We start from the raw sequence: 18,171 nt of genomic DNA, 5'->3' as shown, positions 1-18,171 counted from the left end.
GGCGATAAAGGTGGGAGAGATGACGGGAGGGTATAGGGAGTTAAAGGAGGAGAAACGAAGAGCGTGAGGGGGGAGAAGGGAGGGAGAGAAGACAGGAGAGGATGGAGTGAGGAGGCAGAGACGAAGAGAGGGAGGGGGGAGAAAGCAGGGTGGGAGAGGAGGGAGGGAGAGGGAGGTGTCTCTGTATATTACAGCGCTCCCTATGGGGGTGTTAGGGTAATAACTCTTTAAGTTAGTAGTGTTCCGTCCCCACACCAGCGTGTGTCATCGTTCGCCTCAGTAAATGATTTGTGAAAGACGAGGAACGGCGGCGGGGAATGGGTTCGTCGCGCTACCTGTTAGACGTGGGTTCGTCACAGCGTTTGTTGGGCCCCCTCTCCCACTGTTTTGAGCTAGGTGGTGGTGGCGCTGGGAGCACGACGCGTTTACGAGGGACATAAAAGGGGGAGGGGCTTCGCGCCGCGGCAGCTGCATGCGGCGGCTAACAGATGGGGGGCCTTTGGAGCCGCTTTGTAAACTGTCTAACTCTTTCCCTCCTGTTCCTCTCCCCCCCCCCCAGATGATGCCTACTTACTGACGGGTCTGAACATCGAGGAGATCTACCCTGAGACCAACAGCTTCATCACCTACGACGGCTCCATGACCATCCCCCCTGCTACGAGACCGCCACGTGGATCCTGATGAACAAGCCCGTGTACATCACTCGGATGCAGGTGAGTCGCCATGGGCGCGCGCACAAACACAGACCAGCGCACACACACACAGACACACAGACACACAGACACACAGATACACACACACACACATACACACACACACACACACACATACAAACACACCGACATACAGACATACACAAACACACAGACTAACACTAACGCACGCACATGCACACACACAAATGCACAAAAATGCACGCAAACACACAAACAGCCACGCACACAGACATATTTATCAGCCCCAAGCTGGCCTCTGCCAAGCATCACCTCCCACGGCAGCCTTTAACTGGACAGCACTCCCTCCCTCCCGCCGCTACAACACACCCTGCTGCGACCAGGGCTGTGAGGAGGTGATCAGACCATTGATGGGCACCATTGATCAATTAAATGACCTCTCTCTCTCTCTCTCTCTTCTCTCTCTCTCTCTCTCTCTCTCTCTCTCTCTCTCTCTCTCTCTCGCTCTCTCTCTCTCTCTCACGCTCTCGCTCTCTCTCTCGCTCTCTCTCTATCTCTCTCTCTCTCTCTCTCTCTCTCTCTCTCTCTCTCTCTCTCTCTCTCTCTGTCTGTCTCTCTGTCTCTCTCTCTCTGTCTCTCTGTCTCTCTGTCTCGCTCTCTCTCTCTCTCTCTCTCTCTCGCTCTCTATCTCTCTCTCTCTCTCTCTCTCTCTCTCTCTCTCTCTCTCTCTCTCTCTGTCTCTCTGTGTCTCTCTCTCTGTCTCTCGTCTCGCTCTCTCGCTCTCTCTCTCCTTCTCGCTCGCTCGCCCTCTCTCTCTCTCTCGCTCTCTCGCTCTCTCTCTCCCTCTCCCTCCTCTCCCTCCCTCTCCCAGATGCACTCCCTGCGTCTGCTGAGCCAGAACCAGCCGCCTCAGATCTTCCTGAGCATGAGCGACAACGTGCGCCCGGTGCAGCCGCTCAACCACCGCTGCATGCGCACCAACATCAACTTCAGCATGCAGGGCAAGGACTGCCCCAACAACAGGGCCCAGAAGCTCCAGTACCGAGGTACAGTACAGATACCCACCGGGACAACGTAGCGCTGGCCTCCTCCTTTACCTCCTTTTGAGGGACAGCTACCAACCAAGCTTGCGCCAGCCCTCGCTCCCTCATCGCTTCCTCGCTCCCTTGCTTCCTCGCTGCCTCGCGCCTTAGCTCCCTCGCACCCTCGCTCCCTCCTTCCTTCATTTAGCGAAGAACAGCTACCAACCAGAGCTATTGCTAGCCCTAACAACTCAGAATAAAATGTTTTGGCATGGAAAACATAACATTGACGAAGCAGCCTAGTTCAAAGGGTAAGAAAGATGTATGTACAATTTGAATACCCTTTGTAGACTTAGTAAAGGTCAGATATAAAATACTTTAAAAAGTTATTCAAAAGTTTAATATGAATACTCTCTCTCTCTCTCTCTCTCTCTCTCTCTCTAATAACACATTGTTATACCAACGCAGTCTCGCTCCGAGTTCGTCAAAAATCCACGCTTTTTTGGGGCTTTGGCGTTAACTGCTGACGCAAAGGGTGTCGTTGTGTGTCTTCATTTGACGCAGGGGTTTCAACTCATTACAATGTAATCCCTCCACAGTAATATGTGCGTAACCCTAACCCTAACCACTTCTACCCTAACCACTACTAGCCTAACCCTAACCACTACTACGCTAACCCTAACCCGTTTCAGTGGCGAATCATACAACCAATCGGAGGAGAAAAAAAGATTTGCGGGAGCGCTTTCCCTGGGCGTCAGATATCGCCGTGGAGGGATTTGAAAAGGAGTTGAAACCCCTGCGTCAAATGGAGACGCACAACGACACCCTTAGCGTCAGCAGTTAACGCCAAAGGCCCCAAAAAAGCGTTGATCTTTGGCAAACTCAGAGAGAATGTGCTGGTTATACGTGATGCAGCGCAGCGTACATTATATATAGTGTTTTTTCCATTCGCTTATCAATGTGTAAACCCATTCCTCTGCTGCTGGAGAAGTTTCTCCTTGCTGTTTGCTGAACAAACACCTCCTAGCAGTCTGGAACGCCGCTGGCTCTTCTTCATTTAAAGACTTTTTAAGACTCACATACACACTCACACACATACACACACCACACACACACACACACACACACAACACACACCACACACACACACACACACACACACACACACACCACACACACACACACACACACACACACACACACACACACACATTTAAAAGATTTAAAGCAGATGCAATTAGACAATATAACGGGGTTGATTGGATGTTTATAGAACAGAAACCAAACACTTCAAATCATACCTCGGGGGAAAACAACACTCTTTTTGTCTCTGCGTTCCTGTTTTTCACAACTGCTGAACTTCTTTGTTCAGATTTGCCTTCGACATTCTCCGCGGATTTTGATGGCAGTCGCGTCGCCTACGATCAATTAGTTGTGTCTCAGCCGACACGAGACATCTTGTGTTATGGGGGAGGTGGATCAGGAGGTAGAGCGGTGTATCTGACAACCGAAGGCGTTGGTGGTTTGATTCCCGGCTCCTCCTATACTAAAAGTGGAGGTGACCCTTAGTAAGGCACCTAACACTTTAGGCTCTATGTAAAAACACTCCATATAAGCTTCTTATTCTTCAAGATACTTCAGGCCCTGGGATCTATCCCCTCACCCCCCACACCCCTTCTTATTTTAACGATTATTACGCTTTTATTTCTTAATCCACAATAGATAAATAACAAGACGATTGCGCTTGCTTTACCAAGCATAAAATTAAAACAAAGGGTTTTAATTACATGAACAAAGAAAGAGAGGGAGAGGGAGAGAGAGCAATCTAAGAAATACAAGGAAAAAAGATCATTAATTAATTGAATATATAATGTGTCATTAATTAATTTGACTTCACTTCTCTCAGAATCTGTCATATCTGTGTGAAGGACAGATGCTGCTAAATACATTGATTCTGGTCGTATTACTGGAAATTCATTCTGACTACAAACTTGTTTGGTATTCATAATGTATTCGTTTGTCAATGTTATCATTCGGGAATGTGTAACTATTTATTGTTGTTTTGTTATGTTTGTCAAATGCTTTGGCAATAGTTTTTCATCATTCATGCCAATAGAGCAAATGTAATTGAACTGAGAGAGGGAGCGAGGGTGGGAGAGAGAGACAGATGCTTAATAGGTCTTGAATTCAGATTTATTAATAAAGCGTTTTCGGTAAGCCTAGTCCTATCAATCACGAGCCAACACTGCTGACCACCTGTCACACTATATTCACACCCCTGCACCCAAACCTATATTACTACCAACTGCTACCTGCACCACCCAAACCTATATTACTACCAACTACTACATGCACCACCCAAACCTATATTACTACCAACTGCTACCTGCACCACCCAAACCTATATTACTACCAACTACTACATGCACCACCCAAACCTATATTACTACCAACTACTACCTGCACCACCCAAACCCATATTACTACCAACTACTACCTGCACCACCCAAACCCATATTACTATCATCTCTCTCTCTCTCTCTCTCTCTCTCTCTCTCTCTCTCTCTCTCTCTCTCTCTCTCTCTCTCTCTCTCTCTCTCTCTCCCCCTCCCTCCCTCTCTTTTTCTTTTTCTCTCTCTCTCTCTCTCTCCCTTTTTTCTTTTTTTCTCTCTCTCTCTCTCTCTCTCTCTCTCTCTCTCTCTCTCTCTCTCTCTAAACGCACACACACACACACATAGACACAACAACACACACCGATTCACAAAGACCTGCCGAGACCCCTTTCAGCGCAATTAATAGGCTGGCAGGTAGCCCACGTCTACACACACACACACACGCGCGCACACACACACCACCCACACCACACACACACACACACACACACACACACACACACACACACACACCTCCTCCTTCTCCTGGGAGTCAGCGGAGAGTGCAGGAAGACAATGGAAGAAAGCACTAGTGCTTCATTAGCCTCATCGGGTCGGGATGTAAACACCTTCAAGGTGAGCCACATCGCATTAGCAGAAGGCAGTGAAAAGGCTTCTTATTGGTCGGTTCTCGGATGTTCACCTGTGGGATAAGCAGGAACACGGAACGTTGCTACACATAGCATTGTACAATAGTTATAATACTCGTTCAGATATACTACACAGTAGTATTATATGGCAGTATGTTATAATACAGTCAAATTATACAGCAGTACATTATAATACAGAGTAGTATTGTACAGCAGTGTATATAGTATTTTACAGCAGTAATTACAGTATTATACAGCAGTAGCTCAGTATATACAGTAGTATTATACAGAAGTATGTTATAATACACAGGAGTATTATACAGCAGTAGCTTGTTATATACAGTAGTATTATACGGCAGTAGCTTGTTGTATACAGTAGTATTATATGGCAGTAGCTTGTTATATACAGTAGTATTATACGGCAGTAGCTTGATATAAACAGTAGTATTATACGGCAGTAGCTTGATATAAACAGTAGTATTATACAGCGGTTGCTTGTTATATGCAGGAGTATTATACAGCAGTGGCTTGTTATACAGATTAGTATTTTACAGCAGTGGCTTGTTATACAGATTAGTATTTTACAGCAGTAGCTTGTTATAAACAGTATTATACAGTGGTACGTTCTAATACAGAGTACTATTATATAGCTGTATGTTGTAACACACAGTTGTATTATACAGCAGTAGCTTGTTATATACATTAGTATTATACATCTGTATGTTGTAATACACAGTAGTACTTTACAGCAGTAGCTTGTTAAAGACCCTAGTATTATACAGCAGAAGCGTGTTATATACAGTAGCGTTATACAGTGGGGCCACTATGTTCTCCTTCATTATTTCCGTGTTGAGGTGAACTATGAAGACCCCATTGCAACAGCTTTATACGATACGGCCCCATAGGCACCCTCTTTATTGCACACTTTTTATACGGCTTGCGGTAAAATGTGTGTCTCACTCGGCACACACCATTACACATCCACGGGCAGTCACGCACACACACACACACGCACACACGCACACAGACACGCACACGCACGCACGCACGCACGCACGCACGCATGCACGCACGCACGCACACACACACACACAGAGACAGACAGACAGACAGACAAACCTAAACACCTATCCCTCGCCAAAACGCACAACTCTAAAACAACAGACATCCAGGCCCTCCCGCCCGAGAGTGTCCGTCCGGGGCGGGGGAAAGAGTTACCGTAGCAACGATGAAACAGGAAGGCCGAGCGCGCTGTGAATATATTGTTCTCTCTTGCAGTGAACGAGTGGCTGCTGAAGTAGGGGCCCCGCCCTCCCAGACGACTCCCCCACCCCCCACCAACACCCCACCCCCCCCACCAACACCCACACCACCACCACCCCCCCTCGTGGAGTCAGACGGAGGAACGGCAGGAGACAGACGGACGGACGGATGGAGAGATGACGGAGGAGAAGAGAAGGACGCAGGAGGATGAAGATGAAGAGGAGGAGGAGGAAGAGGAGGAGGAGGATGGATTTAAGCCAACGGAAAGAGAGACGTCTGTAAACGCAGGGGGGGATTCGATGGGGGGAGGGGGGGGGGGGGTGGGGGGCATCACATCAAGATGACTTCATGTAAAAAAAATAAAAGAATAATTAAAGAAACATTTGGACACGATGAACTAAGGAAGCAAAGAGTCCTCTCTTTTCATACTCTCTGAGAGCTAGCCCGTCCTCCCGGCTCATCCACGTATCCGCACGGAGAGTTTTGATACAGATCCCCTTCGCTCGTTTCTTGTTTTTTTTGTGTTATCGAGGATGGCCTGGTGAAAAAAAAGTTAAGACATGTGACCTTCAACCCCGATCCCCCCCCCCCCCCTCACCCGATCCCCCCAGCCCGAAACCCTCCCAAGATACGGAAGCATTTAATTGGAACGGACTACGTGGACCATGTCGACTATCCTGAGCCTTTGTAAATAAAGTTATTGCTAGCGGTGAGAACATTCAACACAGACATAGACCCGGACACCCCCCCCCCCCCTGTCCCCCCCACACCCCTCCCCGTCCCCTCTGGTCCAGACTAGACCCGGCACCGCGAACCCAGACCCCACAATCAGACCAGACCTGCCGTCATCTAAGACCAACGAGGCATGCAGAAAGGAAACATTGCCTTATCAGTCGTTCTCCGAGACTCCAGCTTCTTTACTTACTTACTTATCGGCATTTTTTTGGCCCAAAACGTGACCCAAAGCGCCCAGGCCCGGTTTGTACATATTATAACTATGAATTACTGATGAAAAATGACTATGTAAAGATAAAAAACGTTAAAAAACCTTAAATATTTAAAAAGATCTATTAAGATGATTTACACAAAAAAAAAAAGAGATAATGTTGAGTATTTACAAACAAAAAAAAAATATGAAAGCGTCGGCGCACTTTGAGGCAGTTCCCCATCGGAGCTGTTGCCTTTTTCTGTTTATTGTTTACAATGGTCATACACTGTGTTTGAGTCATGTTATCAGCCCAATAATGTGTACTGTTCCATATTAAAAACATGCTGATATGTCAAAGTCTCTCCTGAAGCACCTACCCCCACCCCCCCCCCCCCTCAGTGTTGTGCCTGAACGCGCTCCGCTTGCGTCGCTCGTCTTCCTGATGGGATCTGCATCTGCTGAGACACCAGGAAGCAATTAGAGGATGAAGATAAGGATAGCGGCGCCCCCCTCACAACCCCCCCCCCCCCCCCCCCCCCCCCACGGAGCACAGATCTGTTAGCTGCAGCGAGGTCCCGGGTGTCCCACGCAATGATCTGCTCTTTCATATGCCCCGCGGCGCCACGCTAATCTAGCTCTGCGCTACGTCCCTGTCGTACCCCCTCCTCCGTCTGGGGGGCTGGCGGGGGCGGGGGGGAGGGATCACCTGGGGTGAGCCCAGAGTCGTGACCCGTCGAGATCCGTCTGGGGGTGGAGGAGAGATCCGACAGGGTGTAGGGTGCAGGAGAGGAGACATACAGTGGTGGGGGAGAGGAGAGATACAGTATCTATGCTGGAGGATATAGGGTGTGTTGTGTCGAGGAGATACAGTATGTAGGGTTGAGGATAGGAGATACAGAATGTAGGCTGGAGGAGGTACAGTATCTATGTGGGAGGAGATACAGTATGTATGCTGGAAGATGTACAGTGTAGAGGAGAGGAGATACAGTGTGGAGGAGAGGAGATACAATATGTAGTGTGGAGGAGAGGAGATACAGTATGTAGTGTGGAGGAGAGGAGATACAGTGGAGGAGAGGAGATACAGTATATATGCTGGAGGAGAGGGGATACAGTATTTAGTGTGGAGGAGAGGAGATACAGTATTTAGTGTGGCAGACAGGAGATACAGTATGTAGTGTGGAGGAGAGGAGATACAGTATGTAGTGTGGTGGAGAGGAGATACAGTATGTAGTGTGGAGGAGAGGAGATACAGTGGAGGAGAGGAGATACAGTATATAGGCTGGAGGAGAGGAGATACAGTATGTAGTGTGGAGAGGAGATACAGTATGTAGTGTGGAAGAGAGGAGATACAGTATGTAGTGTGGAGGAGAGGAGATACAGTATGTAGTGTGGAGGAGAGGAGATACAGTATGTAGGGTGGAGGAGAGGAGATACAGTGGAGGAGAGGAGATACAGTATATATGCTGGAGGAGAGGAGATACAGTATTTAGTGTGGAGGAGAGGAGATACAGTATGTAGTGTGGAGGAGAGGAGATACAGTATGTAGTGTGGAGGAGAGGATACAGTATGCAGTGTGGAGGAGAGGAGATACAGTATGTAGTGTGGAGGAGAGGAGATACAGTATGTAGTGTGGAGGACAGGAGATACAGTGGAGGAGAGGAGATACAGTATGTAGTGTGGAGGAGAGGAGACATACAGTATGTAGGGTGGAGAAGGCACAACATCTAGGGTGGAGGACATACAGTATGTAGGGTGGAGGATAGGAGATATAGTATATATGGTGGTCTCAGACTGCCATGAATTTTCATTTTAGTTTTCCATTTGTGTGTGCGTGTGCGCGTGTGTGTGTGTGTGTGTGCGCACGCGTTTGGGTGGGTGTTTGTGGGTGGGTGGGATTTCGGCAGCATTGATCCTTGACTGCCACTCCTCCACCATTGTATCCCAATCAATTCAAGATGTCTCGTCTTGTAGCTCTGAGCTCTGAGGTTCCTCTGCGTGTGGTGTGGGTGTGTATGTGCGTGTGGGTGTGGGTGTGTGTGTGTGTGTGTGTGGGTGTGTATGTCTGTGTGTGCGCGTGTATGTCTATCTATTATATAGTTGGCAGATGAGAGGAAAAGGGAGGAGAGGAGAGGAGATGGGAGTTCAGTTGTCAAGGTTATGGACACGATGATTCTCGTTAAACCAGCAGAGGCAGGACTGTCAAACCTGAGGGACGGCTAATATAAACGACCAGTGTGTTACACACACACACACGCACACACACACACACACACACACACACACACACACACACACACACACACACACACACACCTACACACACACACACACAGAGACACACACTGACACAGACACACATAATCACACACACCGGGTATGCCCAACAACCCGCTAAGCGGTGGTCCAGCTCCACTACAAGGCAGATGTGGTGCCCCTACCCGGGCCTGGCCCGGTCTGGCCGTGGCCCGGTCTGGTCCTGGCCCGGTCCGGCCCCTCCCAGGACCAATCAGTGTTTCCGTGAGGCGATGGTATAAAGGACATTTAAGGAGAACGTCATCAATATTTAATAAGGTGGTCGAGAGAGCAGCAGCTGTGAGGAGAGAGAGAGAGTTTGTTTGAGGTGATCATCAATCCTGTTCAGCTAAGTATGAACGTCAATAAAGTTTATGAGGAAGGGCCGCGTTGAAACCTTCTGATTGGTTCATGCTAATCAGGTTAAAACTGTTTTAATGATGCCGAAATATTTCTACAAAACGATGACACTTTATTTACAAACTAAAAAGTATTACTGAAACTGGAAAACTTTTTTACAAACAGGAAATTGTGAACAATAGCTTGGAGCATCTATGTCTCACACTTGAGAGAACGGCAGTCAGAAAGACTTTGCTGCCTTGTTCAAAGGGGGCATGATTCAATGGTATCCTTCATACTCTGGGATTACAAGAACATCCAATTGTAAATGTATCTTGGTCGGAAAATAATTCTAAATGTATCCTGGTATAATAATACATCTTAATGTATATTGGTATAAAAATTATTCTTAATGTATCCTGGTATAATAATACATCTTAATGTATATTGGTATAAAAATAATTCTAAATGTATCCTGGTATGATGATGAATCTTAATATATCTTGGTATAAACTAAATGTCTACATTTAGACATTTAGAATGTCTTCTAAATGTATCTGGGTATAATAATAATTCTATATTGGCTGCGTATAATAATAATTCTAAATATGTCTTATAATATATATGTTGGTATAATACATGTTGGTACTTGATCCTAACTACGGGTTTATGATTCTATCACATGGATATCTATATATACTGTAAATATGCATATGTACAACAGACCTGCAGTCCTGGAGGCCTTTGAACAACATCATACATGTCCCAGTGCTGCAGTGCTTTTTAATGAACAGCAGGGTTTTTACAATGACGCTGTGACACAAATCAAGATAACAACACCAAGATGGACCAATTGTCATCTTCTCTTGAGATATATTGTAGAAAAGGCTCAACAATACCGGCCCCCCAGGACAGCCCTGATGGACAGCTTGTGTAATCCCATTACACGAGAGCCCCAACCTGAGTAACGGGAACCCTAAGTGTCTAAAAACGGTGAGCCGTCCAGATGAACGCTCGTTGCTTTGACCTGTTTATTGGTGCTCCTCTGTGGCGGCGTTCATTCAGTCCACATCCAACTGTGACTGCATTGTTATTCCATACATGCCGTCATGCCCGGACACTCATGCGTGTTAAATCGCATTCTGGTTCAGGAACGGCGGATAATCCACGTCATGTTAGACATGGCGTCTTCTACGCACACCCGCTTAGCAAGCATCAGGCACTGGCGTCAGATGCTACATTTATTCTACAACTAACATCATGTATTGCACAACATAACATCATGGATTGCATGTACCACGTAACATTTATTTTTCAAGAACCGGATGATAGCAAAAATAGTGACTTGTTTTTATTGGTGTAATCAAAGGTTGTTTTTCTTGGCAAACACGCATTCTTCGTCCTGAACTCAGATTTTGATCTTTCTCCATCTGTTTTAACTGGTTTAACTCTAACCGGCTTAACATTGGAATGTGTTTGGCAAATGTTTGTCACATTTCGTGGGGATCAAGTCAAATTCCTTCTACCTTTTGCACGCTGCTACTTCGCTGTTCCGCTTGGAAATATGTGATGGAAATAAGATGTCCCATATGTCCCTTTCTTTGACATAATCCAGAGGGCATATCAGGTTATTGCAGAAGTAAAGGATTTTACCAATTAGCTTTTAAAACTTAGGACTGTCTTATGAACCAAAACACAGGGACTGGTGTGTAATTGAAAGCGATATTTCAGTCTGGTGTTCAGATTGTAATTATGGATAAGTAACCAATAATTTATTGAGCATTGCAGTGTTGCAAAGAATAACCTGATAACCTTAATGTTAGCATCTTTCTCACACACTACCTTACTCTGTCAGTCTCTCTCTCTCTCTCTCTCCCTCACTTTCTTACTCTCTCTCGCTCTCGCTCTCGCTCTCTCTCCTCTCTCTCTCTTCTCTCTCTCTCTCTCTCTCTCTCTCTCTCTCTCCTCTCTCTCTCTCTCTCTCTCGTCTCACTCTTCCTTCTTTCCTCTCCCTCACTTCCATACTCTCTCTCTTATTTCCTTACTATGTCTCTCTCACACACTACTTTACTCTGTCTGTCTCTCTTCCTTCCTTACTCTGTCTCTCTCTCCCTCCCTCGCTCACCTCCCTCCTCTTTCTCTCTCGCTCACTTACACCTGCTCTCTCCAACTGCTTTACGACGTCTCACTTTCTCTCTCTCGTTATCTTACACTGTCTCTCTGTCAACTCCTTACACACTGTCAATGATTAGAAAGAATAATTTATTAGCAACGTTAATGGAACATTAGCAAGGTGTTAGCGAGGATTATTTGCCTGTGCACTGCATAGCTCCTTACCTGTTATGATTTACGGTTCTGTATAAACCTAAGCAATCCCATACAGCATGCCATCTAAACTACAGTATATAGTATATACACACAATACACTAGTATACTATCTATTCAGTCCCGTGTGTACTTACAGTCTAGGTCCACCAAACCTGCAAGCCTTGTGAAACAGCCTGAATGAATGGTGTTAACACGGTTTAACATCGAGGCTAACGGAGGTCTTCATATAAGCCATATTGACTCACCAAGAGCCGTTAACAGTTAGACATCAGCCCTGATATCACTGCAGTGGAGGATGAAACGAAGCGCTGCTCCCTGGAGCATATAGGGGCTTCCATGATGTAGCAGGAGCAACGCAAACATCATGTAACACTTAATCACACCTGCAGGATTTTAGCTTAGGGTAAGTTGATGAAATTCGACTTGTTAAATAATAGCATTTTCTGTTATTTATGTATTATTATTTGGTATAGCAGTAGTAGCAGTAGCAGTACTAGTAGTAGCAGTAGTTGTTTCTAATCATCATGGTTTTGTAGCCAAGATGTAGGCAAATTTTCAAGCAAAAAGAGGTGAAGTTTGATTTAGATTTTAACTCAACATTAGCGTACTTACACACGCATGGTTTATTTCTAGTGAAATGTGATTAATTGTATTATTAAAACTGGCCGTCCCTAATGAAGACATCTTTTAAAAGCATTGGCTACTGGAGCGACGATGACCAATTCGGACCAGGGATCTGACACTGTATACATTTATATGCTTACATGATGTATACATTATAATGTTTCACTGTCCCTGCTTCCTTATTTTCAATTAACAGCAGAGAAGTGCAGCTCCCGCAGCATCAATTATTCATCGAGGATTTTTTTTTGTTGCAGTGAATTCTGGGAGCGCCGTGCTGAATACTAAACGGATGTGAAAGCCCCGGATCTGTGGCGCCGTGTTCGCCCAGACTAACACTCTCCAGCAGCCGGCCTGTCATCATCAGCACGGAACCACACCTTCTCCCTCACCGTCCCTTCCTCCGAAGCGTTCAAACCAAAATGTGCATCGAGGTGTTTGTGCAACATACACAAGCAGGTGGCCAAACATATGTCTCGATGAGACATACCGAATGCTCTCTTCACGTCGGCTGAAATCTGTGCTGTTCAGGGACTCACACTAGTGTTGGACATTTCTGCATTATTTTTGACTGGAATGGGTAAAGATGTTAACCGACTGATATTCTCTGTTAAATAGGAGGGGTCTGCTAATTGCTGCTTGAAGCGCTTTTGCAGAGTGGCGTTTTTCTAACGCACAGCCTGGCCATTCCGAGTGTGATGTGGGTTTTGGACCGTTGCATCCGACTCCTATGATGTTTCTGCCTCAGATCGCAATTTTTAAATCTCCTGGATTTGAGTTCTACTGCTAAGAATGTGGCTAACTTACCCTTTAGTACATCTGTTATAAAAACCAACCATAGCCTAGCTCAAGCTACAGCCTAGCTAGCATTACTGCCTAGCTAGCATTACTGCCTAGCTCGCGCTTCAGCCTAGATCGCGCTACAGCCTAGCTAGCATTACAGTCTAGCTACCATAACAGCCTATCTAGCATTCCAGCCGGGGTCATCCCTATGTTCCCCAGGTGCGAAGGGTTAGGGTTAGGGTCAGGGTTAGGGTGAGGTTTAACCCTAAACCTCACCCTAACCCTAATCATAACCAATCGGAGAGAGCCATTCTAACCAATCAAAGGCGAATCAGAGGCCAAAAAGGCGGTACTTGCCCCTACCATCCTACGACAAAATAATTTGCTTGCCGGATCCTATGTTCCCTGGTCACATACAAAGCAGGGAATATAGGACCCGGGGAACATAGGACCCGGGGAACATAGGTACGCTCCCTTACAGCCTAGCTAGCATAATAGCCTAGCTCGACCTACATCCTAGCTCGCGCTACTGCCTAGCTAGCACTACAGCGTAGTTAGCATTACATTCTAGCTTGCGCTACAGTCTAGCTATCATTACAGCCTAGCTATCATTACAGCCTAGCTAGCATTACAGCCTAGCTAGCGTAACATCCTAGCTGGCACAGCATCTATACTGTATGAACAGTGTGGCAGGTCGTCCATTATTGGAAGCAGCCAGTGAAGCGTGTGACATGTGAGCATCCTGGAGACTCACCTGATCTCTGTCAAGCCCTTCATGGCTGACTTGTGACACAGAACTCACTTCCTTTCTCTCTCAGGTGTCTTTGTCGGAGCTTACCCGACTGTGCGTAGGGCTTTCTTCCGTGGAGTTCTAGAAATGTTCCACTGTGGTTAGCCTAAGAAAATATTCACATTATTTGAATCTCTGAATATGAATGTCCTATTTTATTCGTGTAAAGTATCCCGACTGACTTCACGCTAGACAAATTAAATCTCCATTGGCGCTGTGTGTTTGTGTTTTAGGTCAATCTCATTCCAACTTGAGCACTTTGGAGCAAACACTGTGTGCCGCACACCTGCTACCTTGGCACGGTGCAAACACTTACCTCTCGTCCCTATTCATATGCTAATGCACTTGTAGCTTCAGTAACTTGGTTATTTTCAACAAAAAAAAAGAACTCAAGGAACAGGCTGCAGGAAAAAGAGATGAGATTTTTCTCTCAGTGAATAGTGTCTCCATGTTTTGCATATATTGGTTGCTAAGGGTCACGTCTGCTCTGTAGCAGCCAGCTTTCATGCCTTGCTTCCCGTTTGTTAGTGTGCTCTGCTCGAGATGCAGAAGAAAAAGCCAAGAAAGGCACTGCAACTTACTGTACACTTGTGTAATATATTGCCATTGTTTTGCTAACCTTGAAATGTCTTCCATTAGATGCCTCTACAACCAATAGCCTTTGAGGATAGCATAAGCAGGGATTAAGCATAACATCCAAGCAAAGCATCTGCTGGACAGTAAGTCCAGTAGAAAAGGCGCCATGTTGGTATCAGAATGAATCCAAAGGAAGCTGGTACTACACACTATCCAAGGCAGCAGTTTTTGAGTACTAGAGCGGCTCTGCAACTCTGTGAGTTTGGAACCTGGGTAGGATTAGGTTGGAGTTAGTAATGTTGGAGTTGGGGTTTAGTAGGGTTAGGGTTGGGTTGGAGTTAGTAGTGATGGAGTAAGGGTTAGTATGGTGAAGGTTGAACTGGGGTTAGTATAGTAACGCTTTGGTTGGGGTTAGTTGGGTTGGGGTTTGGTGATCGGTAGGGTTAGTTTGGTTAAATATTACTAGGGTTGGTTTGGGTTAGTAGGATAGGTTGTTTGAAAACAACCCTACCTAAACACGGGTAGAATATTGCACTCATCAATGCAATGCCAGAGTTCTGTGTGTGTGTGTGTGTGTGTGTGTGTGTGTGTGTGTGTGTGTGGTGTGTGTGTGTGTGTGTGTGTGTGTGTGTGTGTGTGTGTATGTTTGTGTCTGAGTGAGAGTCACACAGAGGGAATATCAAAGAATGCATATGCAGAAGGCTATTTGCATATCATTTATGTTTTAAATCGAAGAAATCTAGAGCAACACAGAACAAACATATTGTAAATGTCACGCCTAGAAAGCACTCTCCTATAATGACTAGTGCGTTATCACTTAGAGCAGACCTATATGCCAGCAGACTGAGCATCGGTAGCAAACCTTTAAAGTTCCCCTCCGCTCACCTTCATGTCCCACATTAAAGAGATGCAGGAATTCTGCAAAAACAGCATGTTATTCAGAGTTCAAGATAGTTACAGAGACCCTATGTGTTCAGAGTTAAAGAGACACTTTGGTAGCCAAAGTACAATAAACACTTTTTTATCAAGAGTTAAAGGGACGCTTAGTTTTCCAGAGTTAAACTGACACTATGTTATCCACAGTTAAAGGGACGCTTAGTTAACCACAGTTAAAGTGCAACTATTTTATCCACAGTTGAAGGTGTGCTTAGTTATCCAGAACTAAAATGACACTATGTTATCCACAGTTAAAGTGGCGCTTAAGTTAAAGAGAGTTAAAGAGACACTATGTTATCCACAGTTAAAGTGGCGCTTAGGTTAATGAGAGTTAAAGAGACACTATGTTAGCCACAGTTAAAGGGATACTTAGTTAAAGACAGTTAAAGAGACAGTATGTTAGCCACAGTTAAAGGGGCGCTTAAGTTAAAAAAGTTAAGGAAAATGACAGAGAGCTAAAGAGACACTATGCTATCTATAGTTAAAGGGACACTATGCAGCTCTACTCTGCTGCCAGCGGCCACTCATGGCATTAGCACCAGAGAGCGTTGGCTCAGATACGGATGACTATTGATCCCGGAGGAAATTGTTCTTTGCGGCTGCTGAGCACAAGCCAGAAACATCAAAGTAAATAGAATAGATAAACACAACTAGCAATATAAACAGAAACTACAGCATCAATAGAATATTCTAATTATAGATGAAATATGCATCCAACCAAGAGCATAATTTAATCAAATGTGTTTGTATTTGAAATAAAATTATATGTGTGGGCATATTGCACAGGTAATCTGGATAGGAAAACTACTAAAGTTATGAATGAGATCAAATTTACAGAATTGGCTGATATACAACGATGGAGTTGGATACGAAGACCCTGTGTTTGGCATCGTGTTGAATAGGGTCGTGTTTTTTATTTTTTCATGTCTAATGGTGTAATGTTTGGTTGGGAATGCTGAGTCAACTAAAGCAGGTGGAGGTAATTGTAGGTTAATTGGAACACACCCACAATAGTTTTCATGATCAGAGAGTGAGAGGGGGAAAGGACATTGCATTTTCCCTTTGGGGCCTTTTTTTGTTCACAATCAATTAACCTTTTGGATTTATATTTGGAATTTCCTTTGGAGTATTTTGAGTTCCCCCATGGATCACTGCACCACCAGACCGGCTTCATCTGTGAAGAACATTGGTGGGTAGGAGCTACTTCAGATGTTTCAAAGCGCTGTAAGAAAGTATCACCGGACCTAGTTACGGGTTCGCTCAGGTGTTGAGTGTGTGGTCATTGCTACAGTAGTGCTGGATGTCCGGTTGATGCCACCAGCCTTGGTCAAAAGCTGGTGATGTGAGTTATGGGAGTAATATGAGTGCTTATGCTGCGATGTGGCAAAGCCAAAGCGGCTTAAAGTTCACCGTTGGGTCACAGCTGTTTTTGTTATCGTCTAAACTGTCACTTAATCACACGTGTCGGCACTCACCTTTTTATACTCCTCCAATCCAGCAGCCCCACGCCCACCTGTCTGCAATCAGTTAAAAACAGACGGTAATCCAGTTTGTCCACAACAAGGAAGGTCTGATCTAATCTGAGTCCTGTGCTGGACCCATTTAGGTTATTACAAAGGCCTTGTCCTCACCTGGCTGTGGTGGAGCGACCCAAACCCAGGGTTTAGTTTTACCTCGATTACTCGCCATTTTGACTCAATCACTTATTGCACGCAGTACACACGAGAGAGAGAGAGAGAGAGAGAGAGAGAGAGAGAAGAGAGAGAGAGAGAGAGAGAAGAGAGAAGAGAGAGAGAGAGAGAGAGAGAGAGAGAGAGAGAGAGAGAGAGAGAGAGAGAGAGAGAGAGAGAGCCGCGCGGGCGCGCAGTGATCTGTCATAGAGGAGATACGCTGGCATGAGCCATAACCCGACGAGACACATTCAAAGGCTACTTCAGCCTCTGTGCATGTGGGGGACTGTACTCGCCACAATGCCTCTCTGTGTTCAGTGTGAGGTCCTCGGAGTAGGATAGAGTGTTCCCTCGGAGTACACTCCGGTGCAGGCTGCGCTCAGACACAACCAGATGTCTTGTCCTTTGAAATATTCAAAGACCCGAGTGGACGCCCTCCCTCCCGCAGGAGGGGGGCACGAGATGGGGGCCGAGTAAGCAGTTTCTGAGGAACACGACCCAAACCGCCGAGTGAACATTCATGTCATTTCCATGAATCCAACGTCCTCGATGATGAACGGAGGACGGTGGGTCCTTTAGTGGCAGCCCCAGTGCTGGGGGGGGGGGGGGGAGAGAGGCCCAGCTAGCGTGCAGCAGGAGATCTCGTCGCGGCAGACATGCCCTTCCCTTTCGCCTCGCTTATCCACTCAGAGGTGCATGTCTGACACATCATTATTTGACCTGGGGGGTGTCTGGAGCACAGAGCGCCACTCCTTCAGCGGCGTTCGGTTCATTGAGGTTATTGATGAGCAGGATGGGGTTAGCGGGGGCCGGGGGGGGGGGGGGGGCTGGAGAAGGCTCTTGGTAGGACACGCGGGATGCTGGGTGCACCCACCTTGAGGAAGGGATACTAGGGAGGGTTTGGGGTGGAGGGTTAGATAGTAGGGA

The 18,171-nt window shown here is 46.1% G+C and overlaps 1 protein-coding gene across 1 annotated transcript in view; it reads left to right on the top strand.

Annotated features, from left to right (window-relative positions):
* Positions 1-6,281, top strand: part of ca10a (carbonic anhydrase Xa) — a gene marked incomplete in the record, with an annotated part of 129,310 nt that extends 123,029 nt beyond the window's left edge. The window contains 3 exon segments of the mRNA XM_030341126.1: positions 565-713; positions 1,546-1,720; positions 5,997-6,281. Of these exon segments, the coding sequence (XP_030196986.1) occupies positions 565-681 (117 nt within the window).
* Positions 6,282-18,171: the final 11,890 nt, after the last annotated feature.

This window comes from Gadus morhua, chromosome 18 (genome assembly GCF_902167405.1).
Source record: "Gadus morhua chromosome 18, gadMor3.0, whole genome shotgun sequence".
Classification (NCBI taxonomy): Eukaryota; Metazoa; Chordata; class Actinopteri; order Gadiformes; family Gadidae; genus Gadus; species Gadus morhua.
The sequence above is the reverse complement of the archived record's forward strand: the minus strand, read 5'-3'. Positions and strand labels throughout refer to the sequence as shown.